Raw genomic sequence first — 21603 nt, 5'->3', positions numbered from 1 at the left:
ACCGTTATCGGTAAGTAACTACGATATTTATTTATTTTTTTGGCAGTAGGGACAAGGAAAATGGTCAGAGTTGAGGGGAAGATGGATAGTGCAAAACCTGTTTCAGTCTGTTAGTGATTTGAGACTGGGATGGAGGTTGGCCTTCCAACAAGACAATGACCCAAAACATACTGCTGGTTTGAGAGTGAATGTTGACTCTAAAAAATGGTTTCTCTATGGTGTTTGCAGTCTCTGTGCCTCTAAAGAAATCATGACCTATACCACGTCACCTGCTTCTACCTTTCTGACATTTATACCCATATTCATTATCCGATGTTTCTATATCTGTCGGACAGGTCCGTTTCTGGTTTTGGATGTACGTTTTTACTAATTAGCACTGAATATGCTTTAAACTGCAAATCTCTCATACACTGCTTGTGTTTTCTGCCTTTAAGATGAGACTGGAACCATTCTAATTCATTCTGCAACTTGGCCTCCTTTGTCCCGAAGTCATGTTCTGAGAAAATTTCTTCGTAATCTCGATTTGCTCTTTTAATTTACCACTAAGGGAGGAAAGGGTGGGCTTTTCATCCTCCAGAAGCAATCCCATAAGTCGGAGGGAGCTACTGGTCACTTCTCTCTCCCAGCAATTAGTGAAAGTGGGGTTCTTATACAGTGTATATACAGCCTAGATTGGGTGTGATACTCAACCCACATGGTACTAGAACTGGTTTTATATAATTGTCCAGACTTTGGACTAACCATCAGGTCAGTACCTGTGGATTCTCATGTATTGCTCTGATGACACTTACTTTAAAATAACAAAAACAATCTGATGATTTGAAAACCAGTTTCCAACAAAACGGTTTCACGGATAAATTTCTAAAGAAAGCCTTTCAAGAAGTAGGTCTAGAAGCAGGACGGAGTTACTATTTCAGCACCAAACTAACGGAGAACTACCACACATCACTAAGCACTATAATGTTCTATTTAGACAGGAGAGGATGTGCTTCTGATGGCACCTCCATGATCGGTGTGTCAGGAACCGGATGTGACGTCTTGGTGTGTTCCAATCTTGCTTTCAAGTGGTACGCATTAACAAAGTAACTATAGAATGAGAGGTGACGTTCCTCTGGTCACGCCTCCTGACACTATGCATCCTGGAACCGGATGTGATGCAGATGTCTTTCTTTATTATGTCCCGATACATAAAACCATAGAATTCAAAGAGGGTGTACTTTTTTTTTTCATGGGTGTATATTACTGGTAAAGGTGACAGTGGTCAGTTTGACTTGTTACTCTTGCTGACCCATAGATGAATGGCATCTAAGGGAAGTGCATTCTGAGTCGGGGTTGAACCACTTTTCCAGCAGGATTTTAGTCCCTAAACTATATGTATATGTGCATGTAGCTCTTTCAAAGACAAATCCAGCAACACCTTTAAATGGCCAGTCCATTGCTCTGTTACTGATAAATCAGTGTCTGTATTGTGAGGCAGTGATTCGTGTCACAGGTAGGGGTCACTGTTTGTGCTCCCCAGAATGTGCATGGAAGCTTAGTGAGGCCATGAGGGGGTATTGCAGTCATAGGTGTAGCTGTGATTGCAATGGTGAAGCAGTGACCGATGTCACAGGTAGGGGTCGCTCTGTAGTCTCCCCAGGATATGCATGGAGGTGTATGAAGGCCATAGGCATGCATGGGAGTCACGGGCATAACTGTGACTGCAATGCAGGTTAAATATAATAATAAATAAGGTGTAGTCTTGGAAATGCTAGCTTCCGAGACAGGTAGGGAAAAATCCCTTTAATTTCCAGCCCGGATTTCCATGTCACTTGAGGCCACAGGTTTGTTTGTTTAAAAGTAGAGAGTTTGAGTGTGTCAGGGTCAGATTCAGTGTCTGGCTGGTGTTTGTATCAGAGCAAGAGGCTCTGCGGAGCTTTGTGTGCGATGACACAGGACAGAGCGGAGCCAAGCAGCCAGGGGAGCTGAGACGCCTGGCATCCACAGATACCAGCGCTGTCGCCACCCATGGGGACTGGTCCGAGGAGGACCAGTGTGTTTAGTGGCAGCAAACCAATGGAGAAGTTGTGAGTAAAGCTGTGAGTGAAAGAGACATTGACACGGCGTGTGGTCACCCACGGTTATTGGACAAGGAGAGGTCCAGTGTGTTTAGGGGCTGCAAACTAATGAAGTAAAGCTGTGTGTAAGAGACCTTGATACGGCGTGCAGTTGCCCCATGGAAACGGGACACAGGGAAGTCCGGCGTGTTTAGGGACTGTGACTTGAAAGATGCCGTGTACTATGTAGTGCTGTGTTTATGTGAACTAAACATGAATGTTATACACCTATGAGAAATGGACATTAACATTGTGTGAAGTAACACATTAAAGAGATTTTATGTTGGAACTTTGTGGGTCACTGCCACTTCACTGCGTACAGTGTTACTGGTGCACTACAACTGATATACAAAGGAGGATGAAAAGCTTTTGTAGATCTGACGCCTCTGTCACTCCAGCTCTATTCGTTACCCAACACTGCCTTCTTCTGCTTGCCCGACAGCCTCTATGCTGTGTGACTTCAGACAAAGGAACTGTCAGACAAGTAGGAGGAGATGGCGCTGGGCAGGGAATAGAGCTGGAGTGACAGAGGCTTCAGATCTCCAATAGCTCTTCGGCCTGCTTTGCATATCAATGCAAAGGATGGTTTCTCAGTAACAGAGGAATGGACTGGAAACGTAAAGGGATTACTGGGCTTGTCCTTGAAAGACCTACATGCACATATAATAGTTTGAGGTGTCAGGGGGTAAAATCCCGCTGACAGCTTATCTTTTAATGCCATTGTGTAAATAGTACTGTTTATTGGGAAATTAATTATTACACCAAAAATTATTTCTTCTTGATCTTTGTTTCTATTTACAACTTTCAGGCCAAAACTTCTACTCATGACCGTGTGTCAAGTCTGTACCAATGTAGAAGTGGAGGTAAGAAAAGCCGAAAAAGTCTCTGATTGTTATAGTTCTCGAGTCACTTTTTTTTTTTTTTTTTTTTTTTAATTGGATTTAGTAAATGATTGCTGATTTATTATTTTGATTTTATCTTTTAGTTTCTGCCTGTTTATGTTCCCTCTGAAGAGGAGAAGAAAGATTATTTTCTCTATGCAAACAATGTTCGGAGTGTTATGGCACGGTATTGGTCCACCTCTATGACTGTGTTGATTAAGAGGGTTATTCCGTGAATAATGTTCCTCATCCATTCACTGTAGTAGTTGATAAATGTATGAAAAATGTCGGCCCGACCACCAGAAATCCTGCACAAAAAACAAGTTTTATTTTCTGCATTGAAAGAACAATAAAAATACTATAAATCTTAAAATGTGATTAGACATAAGGAATTTTTTCCAAGTGTTTGTCTTGTGTAAAAGTAGCAAAAATAACTATATAAAGTTGTTGTTTCCCAAATTTTAAAGGGGGTTATCCAGTTTTTTTTTTTTAATAATGTGCCTAAGAACCAACAAGCTGGAAGTTGCTACCTATCTGCCTGTTTGTTCCCGGCGCCGATGTCTCCTGACACAGAGGGGTCACAGACCGCTCCTGCTGGTGATTCAGTGGCTTTTACTGATCAACAGGAGGTGGCTTCCTTTCCTCTGACAGTGGGTGACAGATGATGTGCTGATTGACTGTCGGCTCCCCGCTGCTTGACTGTGGGAAGCCAGCTGTCAATCGGCACGACACCGGGAGTCATGGCCCTGTAGGGAGAGCAGCCTGGAAGAAGAGCAGCCCTGCTGATGTGGAGCATCTGAATCGCTGACAGGAGCAGTCAATGGCAGGTAATTGTCTCTACCTGTTAGTTTTTAGGCACATTATAAAAAAAAAAAAAAAATAATAATAAAATCTTCCTGGACAACTTCTTTAATGACCTCCAGAATAAAATCCGTGGATTTGTCACCAGATTTTACAACACAAGCTGTATCCATTATTAAATCGCTCTTAGACCTGATGAAGCTAATGTATTTACTTTCAAACTCCATGTCAGAATGGCCGAACCACCAAGATTATGAAGATGACCATTTTATGATTCCATCTACACAGGAAAATAAATCACGAGTCAAAATGTATTCAAGTTCTTCTCATCCAGCCTGACTGACAGCTGCAGCTTGTACTGAACAGTGTGAGATCTCAGCAGGGAGGAGGGACACTGAGGAGCTGTCAGTCAGACAGAGCATGAAGTGAACTCTCAGTCATTCTGACACGGGTGAATAAAGCATCATTATCAGGTCCAATAGATCTATTTCGTTTGTTTTGTGAAATCTGTTAATGGGCGGCTTTTTTCCATCTCAAAAGTCAAAGTTGCTGAGGAGCCTTCTGTTTAGATGCTAAAGTTTTTATTCTTTTGAACTTTTTGTTATTACGGGAAATGGTTCTTTGTCTCCAGCTGTGTTATTCCACTGCAAAAATATAAATCAAAAAAAATATGTACTGGATATATTATATGTATGTACATTTCTTGCCTTGTAGATCTCTTGGAATGCCAGTGACCGATCATACCTATGAAGACTGCAGACTAATGTTAACCGCCAGAGACCTGACATTGCCTATGGAGGCCGGCCTTGTGGAATTCACAAAAATCAGCAGAAAGTTAAAGTGAGATTCATAATTCATATGCACAATCATGTGAAACCTTCTGACATATTATTATTCATAAATTATCCACTATTACATAGGATTATTATTTAGATATGCAAATTAAGATTGATCAAAATGTATCCGCTTTAAAAAGGATCATATAGAAGTGTCGGAGGCTCTTACCCAATTTTTACCTAGCTGCAACTTTTCCCATGGATAATGGCGATCTTTTACATTTTCTATTTAATACTTGAACTTTTTTAAGTAAATCTGACACAAGTTTTTGCCACCTAATCTGAGAACAGCATGATATAAAGAGGGAGACCTGGATTCCAGCGATGTGTTACTTACTGGGCTGCTTGTTTTGATAGAACAGTGATGTCATCACTACAGGACTAGTAACCGTGCCGCCAGGTAGTTCTCGACATTAATGAGCTCTATAAAACCCCGCCCCCACTACGGATTGGTGCTTTCTGCCTATTCAGTCAACACAGCTGCCAATCAGAGGTGTGGGCGGGGTTATTCAGGGATCAGCATTCAGAGCTGCAGTAGATAAAACCATTGATATAATCAAAAGTGTAGCAAGCAGCCCAGTAAGTGACATATCGCTGGAATCAGGGTCTCAGCCGCTACACCATGCTGTTATCACATGGGATAGGAAACACCTGCTGACAGATTCCCTTTGAATAAGGCTAGAAACTCAAACTTACTCTATAGAAATGTCTCGCTATTTTGTCTGTATTTATAACTCTTATATATATCTTTTTTTTTTTTTTTTAAGCTTAAAATGGGACAATTTTCAGAAACAGCTAGAGAAGTACGCATCCATTGCTGACCTATCAAAAGGAGGAAGAATTGGGATTGAAGAGTTTGCTGATCATCTTAAGCTGCCGATTTCCGATGTACTGAAGGAGCTGTTTGCGCTGTTTGATCGGGTATGTGTAATGTCCTATAACAGAGTAATGCATGTAATGTCACCATTTAGGGAGGTAATTTTTGGGCACTAAAAATAACCACGTGGAAAATTATGTATTGATTATTTCCTACTATACAATAGTCAGATCTAAGCCTCAAGGCCCCGATGGAAGCAGTTAACGTAATGGCCAAAGCGTGTCTTTATCGTAAACTCACGGTGTAACGCAGGCAGTGTGCGCCCTCTAGTGGTCTCAATGAAAACTGACTACAACCATGTTCATTCAGTTATGGCCAAAAGTTTTGAGACTGACACACATTTTAATTTTCACACCGTTTACTGCTTTGATGTTGTTAGATTTTAAGTCGACTGTTTCTGTGGTTACTGAAATACAATTCTCAGCATTTCATAAGTTATTAAACTTTTACTGACAAATACATTACGTTTCTGCAAAGACTCAATGTCTACAGCGTTGTCCCTTATTTCTCAAGACTTTTTGTTCTTCATCCTGGTGGTTGCATATCGGCTTCTGGGCTAAATCCTGACCGATGATCCATTCTCCCCTAATCGGTGCTTGGAGTTTATCACAATTTTGGAGTAATCTTTGCGTCCCACGTCTTGAGGATTGACCACAGGTTCTCAATAAGCTTGAGATCTGGGGAGTTTGCGGCCAAGGACCCAAAATGTCAATGTTTTGCTCATTGAGCCACTTAGTTATCACTTTTTGTCATGTGACATGGCCTTCATTATGCTGGAGGAAACACCACCCTTGCTCCTGGATGGTTGGAAGAAGTTGTTCTTGGAGGATGTTTAGTGAGCCCCCTCCATGGATGAGAAGCCCCCACAGATTAATGGTCTCAGGTTGCTTGACTGATGGCACAATGCAGGACTTGGCTTTTCTTCTTTGGACAATCACTCTGATGCAGCAGTTGTGATGCAATCACAGTTTTCTCTGCTGCAGATATGTAACCCCTCCCACATCACTGATTGGCTGTTTTCTGTGTACATTATGCATAAGGCTACCAATCAGTGGTAGGGGTGTGGTTGGACTAGGAGGCACGAGACACCTAGTCCTGTAGTGATGATGATCTGCTGATAAAACACTGATTTTATAGAAACTTAAAAATAAAGCCTAGTAAATGACACATTGGCGAAATCAGGGTCTCTGCTCCAACCACATGCTGCTCTCAGATTACACAGAAAAAACCTGCCGACAAATTCCCTTTAAAAAATATAACTGCAGGGTTAGACTATAAAGGAATTGTGTCTGTTATTTTAAAGTGAGATACCATGTTTTGCTGTTTATAAGATGCACCAGATTATAAGACGCACCCCAAATTTTGGCGAGAAAAATAGGAAAAAAACTTGGTGGTGCTTCTTATAATCCATGCGTCTTAGAGCTCACCTCGGTGGCGGCTGCAGTGGAGCGGGGTCCCAGGGTCACTGCTGACAGAGGCAAGAGCGGGGCGTTTCTGTGGACCCCAGGCAGGAAGGAAGGGGTGTTCAGAACGGAGGTGCGACGCTGCAGGTGTTTGGTAGTGCGGGGGATCCGCTGACATTTTGTGAAAGCCCAGAGCCCCCACACATCCATGGTTTACATCGCAGTGGACTCTAGTAAAATGGCTGCCGAAGGTGGCGCATGCGCAGATGGAGATATCGGCTTTCACAAAATGTTGGCATAGCCCCGCACCATCGAAAACCTGCAGCGGTGCTCTTCCGAACACCACCTGCTCCCAGCCTGTGGCCTGCAGCAACGTCCCACTCTTGCCTCCGCCAGCAGTGACCTTGGGACCCCGCTGCACTTCTGCCAGCAAGGTATATTTGAATTATAAGACGCATCCCCACTTTCCTCCTTAATGTGGGGGGGAAAAAGTGCGTCTTGTAATCCAAAACTAAACCTGACAGTTGGGTATTGAAAATGAGTTACAAATGATGTCAAAAATTTTATTTAGCTCAATAGTTTCTCAATGTCTTCTCTTTTTTTTTTTTTTTTTTTTGGTACAGGACAAAGATGGCACAATAGACTTCAGAGAGTATGTAATCGGCATAGCAATTCTCTGCAATCCTGCCAATTCGGAGGATACCATCCAAATGGCATTTAAGGTACACAGTTTTAATATTTCATAAGTCTGGTTGCGATTCTAGTTCCCAGCTATAAAACATAATTGACTTTAGGTGGATGCAGGCGTGCCCATCTTGCCCCAAGGTCATATTTTTTTTGTTTTGGTTGAAATTGAAGAGCCGAAATATACATTATTCTGTTTTCTATAGTTGCATCAGTGATTAATGCAAAAATCATAAAATCAAAACTGTGTTTGATGCATCTAGTGAATTTGGCAGCTTTGCGGGCAGCTGCCTGGCATTGGTGACTTCAGTTCAGCTGACTATTTATTTATTTATTTATTTTTCTTTAATATCCCACAAAACATTTTCTATTTCGGTTGTACTCTTCGTTTAACCATTTTACTAGGCAATTGTGAATTTGTTCTTTAGTTCTACGTTTAGCGTTGTCCACGTTTAACCCCATAATGCAAGTGTGGACATTAGGCTGGATTGGCCGAATATCTAGTGTTTATGGTGCCTCTCGACCCCCTCAGACAGTAGATGTTGGATCGTAAAATAAGAAGATAATAAAGTATAGTATTAGAGAAGAAAAGAAATAGAATAGAACTAAAGCTTTGAAACATATTATAAAGGCTCGTCTCACCATAAAAATGGCGTAGCGATACGGCATCTGAAACCCCCAGTAATCCGTTACTATTTATCAGGGAAGTTGCAGCCAGCCATACATACATTTCCCTCTGTACCATTTCATGGCTCTATGCTTTGGAGGGTTGATAAGGTGTCCTAAGTAGTGTTGAGCGATACCTTCCGATATTTGAAAGTATCGATATCGGCCGATACCGGCAAAATATCAGATCTCGCCGATACCGAGTTCCGATACCAATACAAGTCAATGGGACACAAATATCGGAATGTATCCTGGTTGGTTCCCAGGGTCTGAAGAAGAGGAAACTCTCCTTCAGGTCGTGGGATCCATATTAATGTAAAAAATAAAGAATAAAAATAAAAAATATGGCTATACTCACCCCTCCGACGAACCCTGGCTGTCACCGCTGCAAGCGTCCGCCTCCGTTCCTGAGAATGTAGTGAATGAAGGACCTTCGATGACGTCGCGGTCAGGTGAGCGGTCACGTGAGCGATCAGGTGACCGGTCACCTGACCGCGACGTCATCGAAGGTCCTTCACTCTCTGCATTCTCAGGAACGGAGGCGGACGCTTGCAGCGGTGACAGCCAGGGTTCGTCGGAGGGGTGAGTATAGCCATATATTTTATTTTTATTCTTTATTTTTTACATTAATATGGATCCCAGGGCCTGAAGGAGAGTTTCCTCTCCTCCAGACCCTTGGAACTATACGCACCGCACACTCCGATACCGATTTCCGATATCACAAAAATATCGGAACTCTGTATCGGAATTCCGATACAGCAAATATCGGCTGATACTGCAAGTATTGGGTATCGGAATGCTCAACACTAGTCCTAAGTGGAGAACCTCTTTCTATGATATTCCATAAATAATGTTTTCCCAAAATTGTAAGTTATCCACTATCCAATGGATAGGAATACTTAGCTGATTGCTAGGGTTCTGACCATTGGGACCCCCATTGATTCTGAGAACAGGGCTTTGTCATCCAGTAAAGGGGGCTCTGAAGAATTAGCTGAACACTGTACTTGGCTTTCTCTGCCAAACCCATAGACAATGAATGGAGTGGAGGCCTCTTCTCCATTCAAGACAGGGCCTTCATAAATTTTTGTGGTTCTGGACCCCAGTTTTTGGGATTGCTGATGGTCATAGTGGACAGCTTTCCTAACATTTTTCGAAAACCTCCTTTAATGGATTGATAAAACACTAGGGAGAAAGTAGCGCAAATAGGGTCTTATCCGACAAACAATAACGGGTATTTTTGTCAGATTATGCAAACCCGATCCATGGTATTATATTTTTCTAAGTCGATGTTCAGCTGCTGTGGATCCACAGGTTCTCAAAACCGATGAGTTTCAGGATCTGGAGAATTTGTGGATACCTCCCACGCTGCTGATTAATTGAAGATGTCAAATTACAGAAAATTATTAAACTTCTGTTTTTTAGTCAACGCATTTCGAGGTGCAAGAAGAGAACCTTGGAACAAGGTAGCTGTGGGTACTGAAACAGGGAGCAATGTCTCTATAAGTGGCCTCTGGGACTAAAATAGGCAAGAACTTGGGGTGTCAGGGTCATATTGACACATCAGTACCCCAAGGAAAATGCAGGCAATTGCAACTTCTCCTCATTCCTTTTGCTGTACCTGCTGCCGGGAACAAAATGCAAGCTGTATCTCTAGTAAAGGAGTATTTTAAGATGGCGAAGGAGAATGCATAACCGGTAATCTGTTCACCAGTTTGGTCGTGCATAAAATGGACATGATTGGTCCGATTGTAAGGGTTAAATGGAGTGGTACTGCACCAAGTACATAAAAATGGACGGTTGCGGTACCGGAGGCAAGACTGTCACACCTGCACACCCCCAACACTCATTTCTTTGTAGCGTGCCAAGGTATCGGACACATGACCACCCTGGGCACGTTTACAGGCCTTCCTACCCTGAGCTTACAACCTTATATGTGTTTCCGAGGGCTGTAAGTTCAGGTTGGGGGGGAGACCCGCGGTCAGTCTAGGCATTGTTGTCTACAAGCGGATCGTGAGATATGCTCATGTGAACTCAGGAGAAGACCCAGGAAAGGTGATGTTTCCATACTACCCTCCACTTTGGTTAAGTGTCATTGCTCCTTGCCCAGGATGTCCATAAGGAACCGTAGTATGGGGAGTCTTTCTTTCATGGCCGAGTTCCTGCCAAGGTGGTAAAAAAAAAAATAAATGGCTGGTGTAGGCATATATCCATCATAAAAGATGGAACCTAAAAATAAGGTAGACGGGTTCCACGTGTTCTGTCCTAACCAATATCTGTGACAGGATAAGTTCAGCGTAGTGCGTGTTTCGTAGTTATGGTTTATTTTTACCGTACAGTCCATGTATAGTCTCTTTCCCGATCTCTTTGCTTTAATCCATTGGACTTTTTTATTAAGAGCAATGTAGCTTTTCATTAGTGAAGAATCCAGCTGTGTTTTCCATATAATATCCCTAATGATAACCTGAAGGTTTCGATGACCTTTGCTTCTAATGTGCTAATACCTGGACCTTCCATCTGTTGTCCGGGCGACATGGCTTTGGGCCTTCAGGGTGGGAGGCAATTGAAACCCTCCATAAACATCACCTCTGTTGTAATGTGTGATGGATAATGAATGTAGGTTATTTTTCTTTCCAGGTAATGCGCTTTTCCTTTTTCTTTAGGGCAGTAGATATGTTCGAAGTCTGGAGGTATCTGATATAAATTCCATAATGCAAGAAGCTAAAATATCAGGGTATGGCGGAGGCAGGTGGTAGGTGTTTTTAGGATAAAGATGAGGATGATAGATTTTGAATTTAGGACAGCAAAATCTTTTACTTTAGACAAATAGGAAAAATAGTCACAAGGGACCAATAACTTGTGTTAGTGCCAGGTCGGTAGATGGGAACCATGCCTCTTGCTGATAAACAGGGCTGTATCTACAATAGCTGCAGGGGTTGCACCCTGGAGCCCCAAAAGTTCCTTTAGCCTACATGAAAAGACCAATACTATTAAAGATTTGCAATAATCGGGGGCCCAATGGAGCTTTTGCATTGGGGCCCATGAGCTTCAAGTTACGCCACTGGCCAAAAGCCACACTCCTTTTCAGCGAGTCAATGCCTCTTTGTCATGGAAAGTGTCTAAGACCTATAATAAATATGATGCAGGTCATAACAGGCAGTTCTAAAAATTTGGAGCGTATGACTTGATGAATCTCACCCAATAAAATATGGTCATAAGCATCAAAGGCTGAATATTAACAGGCCGCGCATCATAGTAATAATCTACTTCTATACAGTCGCCATACACTATGGTGCCACTTCGTTTCAGCCCTCTTTCGGCCACTCTCCGTATGGCTCTACTCATATCTTGCATTTGACTATCCGTGGTTTCAGGCCAGGTTGTGTGCCTCCTTTTGAAGAATGGGAAAAACCAACCACCCCACAGAAGTTGGAGTCCAAAATCTGAGTAGTGTTTTTGCCTTTGACTCCAAAAATGGCGTGGAGCTCCAGGGCTGACATGGTACCACAGGCTTTGGTTCACCTAGCTCTTCTCAACACTTTTTCCCAACTGGGACTTAAACACTGACACCATGTGGGTTACTGCTGCAGCCCACCAATCATGAGAATCCTCCAAAGGGATGTACTCAATCTTCTCTATCTAGAAATTATTGATGTCTTCTATTTGCTCCTCGGTTTTCACTGATCTTCGGTGGACAACTATAGTTTCTTCAGTATAGTCTTTTCTGAGGAAACCATAACTTTTTTTTTTTTCTTTTGAGAATGGTATAAACAGTCCCGTTTTTTCATGGCACTTTAATGGAACCTGGTAGGAGATTCATGCTGCCTGAGCCATGGGCACATGAATCAGATACCAGCTCTGTACGTTTTATTGTGAAACGTTGGCCTTTCAGAGAAAACATGCTTTGAAAAGCTGATCGGGGACTATGCATCTTGGATGACCAGCCCAAGGCTGGTCCTTGGTGTCTTCTCCCCTCCCTGCTCTCCTAGTTTGACATGTTTGTCGCCATGTGTGCATATAAGGAGAGACCTGTTAGTCTAGAGGAGGTGGGTGGGAAGAATCTGCCAGGAACCTGTTTCCAACAAGTAATCATCCCCTCCCAGCTGTTGGCACCTCTCCTATCTTTCTCTGTAGCTCTGTATTATTCAGACTACTACTGTCATCTTGTTCAGTCCTGTAGTTGTACAACACATTACAGTCTGAAGTATTTGTGCAATATTTTAGGGCTTTTGATACATACTGCTAATCTGTAAGCTCTGGCATCCTCTCACTATCCTGAATCATCCTAAAATGGCTGCTGCATTCCCTACTTCGACTTTCATACAGGCTATGATGGTCCCTTCTGATTAACTGCGCTATGATATGTGATATGGCAGCTACAAGAAATTACGGGGAAATTCATGCAGCCGCACCTGACGACACATCAGTCTTTTGTGGCTGAATCTATCTTCTGCAATGGTGTAAAATGTCAACGAGTATTTTTTTGAAAGACCATTGAATTGCAAATTGTTAAAATTCTGTGGACCTGCAAATTTCATAAGATTTGACGCAAGTTCAATTTGCATCGAATCAATTTGCTCATCTCGACTAGTCCAGTTTAACTTATGCAGATGATGTTCTCCATTAGAGAGGTTTACCCTGATAGTTAAAAATTGACGTTAAGGGGATATTTCGCTATTAGTCTTGCATTTTTTCTTCAGTCCTTTTTGGCAAGGGTTGAAAAATTAAGATTGAAAAATTATCGCAAATTATTAATAGTGTCGTGCAAAATGTTTGACGCACTTTACCTGCATATGTGGCAGCTTTCGAACAGGCGCGGGGACTTGAATATATTTTACGAGCGTGCCGAAGTCACTCGGTTAGCCCCCGAGCATGGGCGGATAACGCCTAATAATGTGTATCAAGTCAGTAGTGCTATTTTTGGTGGTTCCACCAGGCGGCACTTCACTCTTATTTGTACTCCTGCACTTGAACATTGTCTATCCATTAGTTTACCGCGAGTGAACACATGGACAAAACTTCTTAAAACTACCATTAACCCCTTAATGACTCCCTTTTTTTTCATTGGCTATTAAGGAAATTTACTACTTGTCCTCAGGTGGACTTCGCGCCACGCGTAGGTATCCAATGTCCTCCTGGATCAGGTGGAATTGATGTAACCTCCGATTCTGGCCATTTTTGATTGCTCTGGTCAATAGCGACTGCGGCTCTGTATGTTAATGCATTTCTAAGTTCAATTAAAGAAGTAAAATAGAAACCAAAATTAATAAAAATAGAATAAAAAAATGATTATTTTTAATGTCAAGTTTCTTTAACATTCATTACATAATTTTTATTAAAACTGTTTTTTTTATAGAAAAAAGTAAAATAAAAAAAAAACATTAAGATGTTTAAACAATTAGGGATACAGTATATACCCCGAATGTTAACTAAAATTATTATTGCTGCATAAATAACTGTAGCATGAAAGAAAAAATTATTTCTAGGCACCAAAATACAAATGTGGCCAAAAAATTACATAAATAAAACCAAAATTGTTTTTCTACAATGCTACAATACAGGGGTATTCCCATTTCAGACCCTTCCGGCATAAGGTAAGACTCGCATATAAATACAAATTTATCAAGCATTAAGGGACCAATTCATTATTGAATTCTTGTGGTTTCCAGATGTTTTCAGCTGATTCCATTATTTATGACTTTTTGAAAAATTGCAAAATTTTTACGCAAATGTTCTCCGGTGTTTCCTTGGAGTGATTTTATATCTACCATCAAATTTTTGTCTACGAGCGCTATTGTTGATTTTCACGGATGGCACTCGTACTTGTGATAGTCTGAGGCCATTCCCGTCCATGATTATTCACGGAGAATCGCGGAAACATCTCAAATTTTGATCTGAGGGTCGGCTCAAAATCGGCCATGCAAGTCAATGGGTCAATGAAAAAATGAAATCCGAGTCCGGTATGATTTTCATGGCTTGTCAGAATGGAGAAGATGGATAATTTTATAATTTTGTTTTGTGGCTTACAACAGAAAATGTAACTTTATAACATCTTTTTTTTCCCCCCAGCTATTTGATATTGATGGCGATGGCAGCATCACAGAGAAAGAATTTAGTTCACTGTTACGATCTTCGCTGGGTGTCCCAGACCTTGATGTTTCCAAACTTTTCCAGGACATGGATGCCGATGAATCGGGAAAGCTCTCCTATGGTAAAAAGGCCTGAAAACGCGCATATTCCTTATAAATTAGTAAAATATTATTTAAATTAGATTGTTATAAATGAATATATTTTTTGTCACTTTCCTATTTCAGTTTTTATACTGGCCGCTAGAACTGACGCTTCCTGCTTTCTGTAATTTACTTGTCAGCTTTGCTGTATAGACTTTGACAGAGTTAGCAGAGGATGTAGATCTCATCCCAGCTCTGATGTACTGCTTGAAGTCTATACACACAGATAAGGTTCATCAACTCTTCCTCGTCAGTCTGTGGTCATCCTCCGATGTAGAAACCATAGGGTATGTGCACATGATTAGTATTTACAGCAGATTTTTCTTGTCCAAAACCTTAAAACACTGCTGGACAAAATGCGGCAAAAACGCAACACGTGAACAAGCCCGTAAAGCGCCCACTACTATTGCATGGCCTATGCAAAACAATATACAAAGACGGTGCGTGCTTTCAATATGGCTGCCCCAGGAAAGTATTTAAGCATAAAAAATAAAAGGCTTCAAAATTTATTCCAAAATCCTTTGCATAAAAAAATGCCACGAATACATGATAAAAATGAAATAACTACATAGTATACACACTACTCTTTGTTCAGAAATCTGTTGTGAGTTGATGATTCTTGCTTTGTTATTCCTTATAAAAATGTCTGACTATATTTACAAGTGGGAGTTACCAGTTTGGGGCGTGTCCCTGCAGTCTCACACTGTCCAATCAGTGCTGCCAGTATCAGACTGCATGGGCAGGCACACACCTCTCTATAAAGGAGACACCCACTTGTCAATTTATTCATGCATTTTTAAGCGGAAAAACACAATGCATAACTAGGAAAAAGGTTGATCCGAAATTGTTAATTTATACAAGTATTTGCAAAAATTAGAGAGTGGCCAGGTATTCTCTAGCCATCAGTCAGACAGCAAGTGACACTGCTCCAGTTTAAGGGCAACAATGATAGCGCTAAAATGTTATCCTTCTGCTTAAACAGGACCTGTCACATTGAAAATATGGTCCAATCTCCAGGCAACATGTTATAGAGTAGGGGAAAGAGAGCAGATTGATATATAGTGTTGTGTGAAAAGACTCCGTATAGAACCTACCAGCTCTTCATTGGTGGTTCTAGCCTTTGCTGAAGCTACTCCACTTACTGGGTCCCAGTGTGTGACGCTTGTTGATGTGGACCCACTGCGTTACTTGCTGGGTTAACCTTGGAGGGGTGTAACTAAGTGACTATCGGGTATTCGCTAGATCAGTGTTCCCCAATTCCACTCCTCAAGAGCCACCAACAGGTCATGTTTTCAGGATTTCCTTAGTATTTCACAGGTGATGGAATTCCTGCCTGTGCAGGTGATGCAATTATCCCCTGTGCAATGCTAAGGAGATCCTGAAAACATGACCTGTTGGTGGCTCTTGAGGACCGGAGTTGGGAAACACTGCACTAGATCCTCTGATGGTGAGGATGAGCTGGGCTGCTGGTAGACAGGGTAGTCCCCAAGTCTGCAGCAGTTGACTGGAGAGTAGGCGCAATAGGTACAAGGTACAGGCAAAGACATGGTCAGACAATCCGGGATCAGGGTAGGCAGCAGAGGTTCAACGTACATAGCCAAGGTCAAAATAAATGGCTAGGCATACCAGGTCAGAAAGCTGAGAAGACTGTCTAGATTCCCGTAAGGTGCTCTCTTGTACTGAGACTGAACTAGAGCCTTGATCAGGTGGGGAGAGGAGCTGCCTAATATAGCACCTACTGGTTGGTGATTGGCTGGAGAGTCCAAACTGTGTAGGACACAGCAGGGTTAGATTCCTGCAGCATCTGGCTGTGCTTCTCTATAGCCACGTGGAGACAACAGGGATATGCTTCAGAGTTGGAAGTGCTGCATGAATTCAACTTGGCGGCCTGACATGAGGATAAGGAGAGTGGCGGATTGTATGGATTCCCTGTTTGTTAGGCAATCCCTGCAGGGATTCGAACATATTTTTCGAACACACTGAAGACACTCACGCTCAGATAACACCTTATCGCTCATCACTAATAATTATGATGTTGCTTTTATGTGTGAACGGATGCGCTTCACTATTCTTCGTGGCTCATCTTTTTTTTTTTTAATTTTCTATTTCTTGTAGAGGAATTCAAAAACTTTTTCCTAAATCACCCAGAATATGCTAAATTGTTTACAACCTACCTCGACCACCAGAAATATTATTTGCACGTCCTGCAGCAGGAGGAGGAAGAAACCAAAAACCTAGAACCCTTCATAGCGGGAAACCAAGACGTCAGCAGCAGTGGCACAGATGAATCTTCTAGTTCATCCGACAAAAAAGAAGACTGAAAAGAACTGATTTTTCTAGAGATTTTATTTAGGTTTTGTTTTTTTCTATGTTTGGATAAGGAGGGCTTTCCAAAATCTTCGCCCTAGTGGTGAATAACTTATTTTTTGGTGCATTTTTTTTTCTTATTAAAGCCATATTTAATGTGTTTTTTTTTTTTTTTTGTCATTGTGTTCAGTCATTTCTGCATGTTGTGTTTTTTTTTTTTTTTAATTTTTTCCTTATAAACCAGATTCACTGATTGAATACATTTTTTGCTATGGTAATTTGTTTACAACAGATCTGCCACCCTTTAGGTTCCAACCCTTATTGTGCCCCATTCCCCTCCCCCACCAAAAAGAAAGCTTCATGCAAATGCTCACCAAAACAACAAGACATTAAAGGGGTTGTCACGTGGCTCTTTTAGGACACCTGGTTTTCCTAGAGGGAAATCTCTGCTCTGAGGGACTTGGCCCTTCCAATATATGGATGGTTGATAATATGAACATCGTGGCAGGGAAATATATGACCGGCTATGTCATGGCTCCTGCGGGTGGCTTCAGTCTATTTTTCTTTTAATATTTCAATGTACCCGAAATGAAGAAATGTTGTGCGTAGTATTGATTTAACACATCCTTCCATTTTTATATCTAGATCTATATGTCTCCATGGTAACAGACTACAAACAAACTCTATGTAGTCTGATCCTGCTGTTTTCAAGAGGAATCATTTTTCAGAATTTTCTACCAAAAGTACTATTCCAACTTGTAGGTTATTCTAGATTTGTTACCGTAGTCCTGCAGTACTGTGACCTTTGTGATATTTTAACCTCTTAATGCACCATTGATTGCCTACCTTAAAGGATCCATGACATACAGATACATCCTAATGAGGAGCAGACCTTTCATTTGGGCACAGGGGCTCAAGAGGTAATGGGGGCCCATTTCCACCTCCAAAGCAGTCAATAAAGCCATCTCCGCTTCAAGTGTTCTATAAAGAAAAAAAAAAAAGTTTTCTTTTTTTTCCCTTTTTTTTTTTTATACACTGAACATGTTTTATTGTACAAACCGGTAAGATCCACCATATATTTTGTATCGCTATATTTGCGCCAACCCATAAAGTTAGCTTTTACCGTTACCTAAAACAATAGAATGAGTCCGCAGTCCCCCAAAAATAAAAATTGCTATTTTTTTTTTAAGCATTCCACTGCCCAAAAAAGCATATTTATGTGCCTTGGTCCATTCCCTCCCATGAGTCGTCAATAAAAACATAATCATGATTTAGTCAAACTGTGACCATATGCACACAATACTAATAATCTACATCAGCAATTGAAGTGACTGACATCAAAGCCCCATATCTACCTGTTATTGTGATGCTAATTTATGCTTATTACACCTTTTTATTATATATATTCTTGTTTATATTACTTATTACTAATTCTTCAATTAAAAATACTTTTAAATTTTGTACTGTACTTTATATATTTCGTGAAGGCTAAGGTACTAATGAATTCTCTTAGACTGCATTCAGAGGACCTGCCAACAGGTAAAAATTGGCCAGTATTTGTTCATTATTTATTTATGATGTTTTCCTGAGTTTTTTTTTTTTAAATCCGCCATACCCTTGCAGAGATATATCACTTTTTATTTAGAGGTTTTTATTGTCTTTAGCAAAGGAGGCAATGCTCATATAATGTGGGAAGACACGCCCCCGAGGATCCTGTGAGCCACACCCCCAGGATCCTGTGAGCCATGCCCCAGAGGACCCTGTGTGCCACGCCCCCGAGGATCCTGTGAGCCACGCCCCCTTTCCTTATAAAGATCATAAAAATTAGCAGTACATAAAAAGGCCCACATCTGTGGAATTTTATATGGCAGATTTAAAAACAAAACAAAAGCAAAAAAATAGTAGTCAGGGGAGCAGAGACAAGGGCTCTTTAAAGTGGATCTCTTGTATGATTTCACAGTAAAAACTGTATACATTGATAAATAGATTTTAGACCTGATGAGACTGGTGTATAAAATATCTGAGTCCCAGTACATTCAGTGTCTTTCCACCTTCCCTCGCTGAGCACTGCGGCTTGTAACGAGCTGTGTAAGATCTCGGCCTCAGTAGGACAGAAGGACATTGAATAATGCTAGGTGAATGAGATTAGGGTTATCCTTTCATAAAAGGATTATACAGCCATTGTGGATTTTAAAAGTAAGTACACTAGCTTCATCAGGTCTATGAATTTTTTTAGCAATGTATGCAGTGCAGTTTATATTGTGAAATGGTGTCAGATTCACTTTGACCGAAGATTCAGAAGCCGTATAATTCGGACGAGGATTGTAAGACAATGGTCAGACTGACTGTCACCTCTCCCGACCGGAGTGTTACAGCTGCATAGAAATACATGGTGTCATGCTCAGATCAGGAGAGCCACTGGCCAATCTGAGCATTACGTTTGACTCCTGTCCATGTTAGGCCGGTTTCACACGTCAGTGGCTCCGGTACGTGAGGTGACAGTTTCCTCACGTACCGGAGCCACTGACACACGTAGACACATGAAAATCAATGCATCTGTTCAGATGTCATTGATTTTTTGCGGACCGTGTCTCCGTGTGCCAAACACGGAGACATGTCAGTGTTCGTGGGAGCGCACGTATTACACGGACCCATTAAAGTCAATGGGTCCGTGTAAAACACGTACCGCACATGGACGTTGTCTGTGTGCAGTCCGTGTGCCGTGCAGGAGACAGCGCTACATTAAGCGCTGTCCCCCCCACTGGTGCTGAAGCCGCGATTCATATCTTCCCTGCAGCAGCGTTTGCTGCAGGGAAGATATGAATAAGTGTGTTTAAAATAAAGATCATTATTTACAGTAATGAATATGCGGCTCCACCTCCCATAGGGGTGGAGCCGCATATTCATGACTGCAATCGGCGGCCCCACGTGACCGCATGCAGGAGAAGCTGCGGCCAGAACAGGAAGAAACGACAGCCAACGAGGGAGCCGGGTGAGTATTTTCAGAACAGCGGGGGGAAGGGGCGCACAGGGGGTAAGAGGGCGGGGGGAAGATAGATCTTTATTTTAAACACACTTATTCATATCTTCTCTGCAGCAAACGCTGCTGCAGGGAAGATATGAATGTGGCTTCAGCACCAGATGCTGGTACGTGTGGTACCCAGCACGGTGCGTGTGGTACCCAGTGGGCACACATTCGGCACACGAGTACCGCACGTGTGCCACACTGATGTGCCACAAAAACGTAGGGCACACTGACACGGATAATTCCGGTACCGATTTTTTTTTTTTTTTTTTTTTTTTCTGGTACCGGAATTATCTGGACGTGTGAGACTGCCCTTATACGGCTGTCTAACTCTTCCCTAAGGGGAGTCTGACACCATTTATTTTGCTACCTTGTCTGAGAGCAGTATAATGTAAAGACAGGGAACCTGATTCCAGTGATTTATCACTTAACTGGGTAGTTTTTTTTTTTTTTAATAAAACCATTGTTTCATCAGCAAGTGATTATCACTAGGGAACTAGTAAAACTTCTGCGAGGTAGTCCAAACCCGCCCCGCCTCTGATGGGCTGCTTTCTGTGTACACTATGCAACAGAGTTTTATCAAGAATGTTGGTGTCTCTATACTTTCATCCTTCCATCAATTTTAAGAAGTTTGCCAGAGTTGTCCCCACCACAAAACTTCACTGCTGGTATGGTGTTGTTGGGGTGATATGCAGTACCTTTTGACCTCCAAACATGATGTGTATTATGGCATCCAAAGAGTTCAATGTTGGTTTCATCTGACCAAATGTTATTCTCCCAGTATTTCACGGGATTGTCTAAATGTTGTTGAGCAAACTTTAAAAGCGCTTGAACATGCCTTTTGTTCAGTAATGGAGTCTTGTGTGGTGAGTGTGAATACAGGCCATTGAGGTTGAGTGCTTTACTTATAGTTTTCTTTGAAACAATTGTACCTTCTGATTCCAGGTCTTTCTGTAGCTCTCCACAGGTGGTTCTTGATTTCTTGGACAACTCTTCTGTGATAATTTTTTTCCCTCTGTTTCAATTCTTGCAGGGAGCACCTGGTCGTGGCCGATTTATGGTGAAATTAGGCTCTTTCCACTTTCGGATTATGGCCCCAGCCGTGCTCACTAGAACCTTCAGCAGTTTAAAAATTCTTCTGTAATTAATATCGTCAGTATATTTTGCAACAGTAAGGTTGCGAAAGTCTTGAGACAGCTCACTGGTTTTACCCATAATGAGATACTTCTTGTGTGACACCCTAGTAATGAGACACCTTTTTTATATAGGTCATCAGCTGAACCAGTTGAATCAGTTTTTTTACAAATTTTAAAAGTTTAAATAACTACCTTTTGGCCTCATTCAAAATGAAACTAATAAAAAAATCTAAATGTGGTATCGTCAGGTTCAGAATTGCTCGATCTATCAAAATATAAAAATAATTAATCAGACTGGTAAACAGCGTAACGAGATAGAAAAAATCAAAATGCCAGAATTACTTTTTTCTGGTCACCACAACATTGCAATAACAGGTAATCAAAACATCATATCTTTGCCAAAATGGTATTGATAAAGGCATCAGCATGGCACGCAAAAAATAAGCCCAGCCTCCGAATTAAAAAATAATGGAGATGCTATGGGTCTCGGAAAATGGCGCAATTTTTCACATTGCACTTTCAATTTTTTTTTTCACATTTTTCAGTACACTATATGGTAAAACCAATGGTCTCGTTCCAAAGTACAATTCATTTTGCAAATAACAAGCCCTCACAAGGCCATGTTGAATTGACAAAAAAATAAAAAAGGTATGGCCCTGGGAAG

The 21603-nt window shown here is 41.5% G+C and overlaps 1 protein-coding gene across 1 annotated transcript in view; it reads left to right on the top strand.

Annotated features, from left to right (window-relative positions):
* Nucleotides 1–18238, top strand: part of LPCAT2 (lysophosphatidylcholine acyltransferase 2) — a 51667-nt gene extending 33429 nt beyond the window's left edge. The window contains exons 9-15 of the mRNA XM_069738596.1: nucleotides 2905–2959; nucleotides 3082–3164; nucleotides 4493–4618; nucleotides 5382–5535; nucleotides 7518–7616; nucleotides 14311–14452; nucleotides 16587–18238. Coding sequence (XP_069594697.1) covers nucleotides 2905–2959; nucleotides 3082–3164; nucleotides 4493–4618; nucleotides 5382–5535; nucleotides 7518–7616; nucleotides 14311–14452; nucleotides 16587–16792 — 865 coding nt within the window. The 3' untranslated portion in view covers nucleotides 16793–18238. The remainder of the gene's footprint in view (nucleotides 1–2904; nucleotides 2960–3081; nucleotides 3165–4492; nucleotides 4619–5381; nucleotides 5536–7517; nucleotides 7617–14310; nucleotides 14453–16586) is intronic.
* Nucleotides 18239–21603: the final 3365 nt, after the last annotated feature.

This window comes from Ranitomeya imitator, chromosome 9 (assembly GCF_032444005.1).
Source record: "Ranitomeya imitator isolate aRanImi1 chromosome 9, aRanImi1.pri, whole genome shotgun sequence".
In the NCBI taxonomy this organism is placed as follows: Eukaryota; Metazoa; Chordata; class Amphibia; order Anura; family Dendrobatidae; genus Ranitomeya; species Ranitomeya imitator.
The sequence above is the reverse complement of the archived record's forward strand: the minus strand, read 5'-3'. Positions and strand labels throughout refer to the sequence as shown.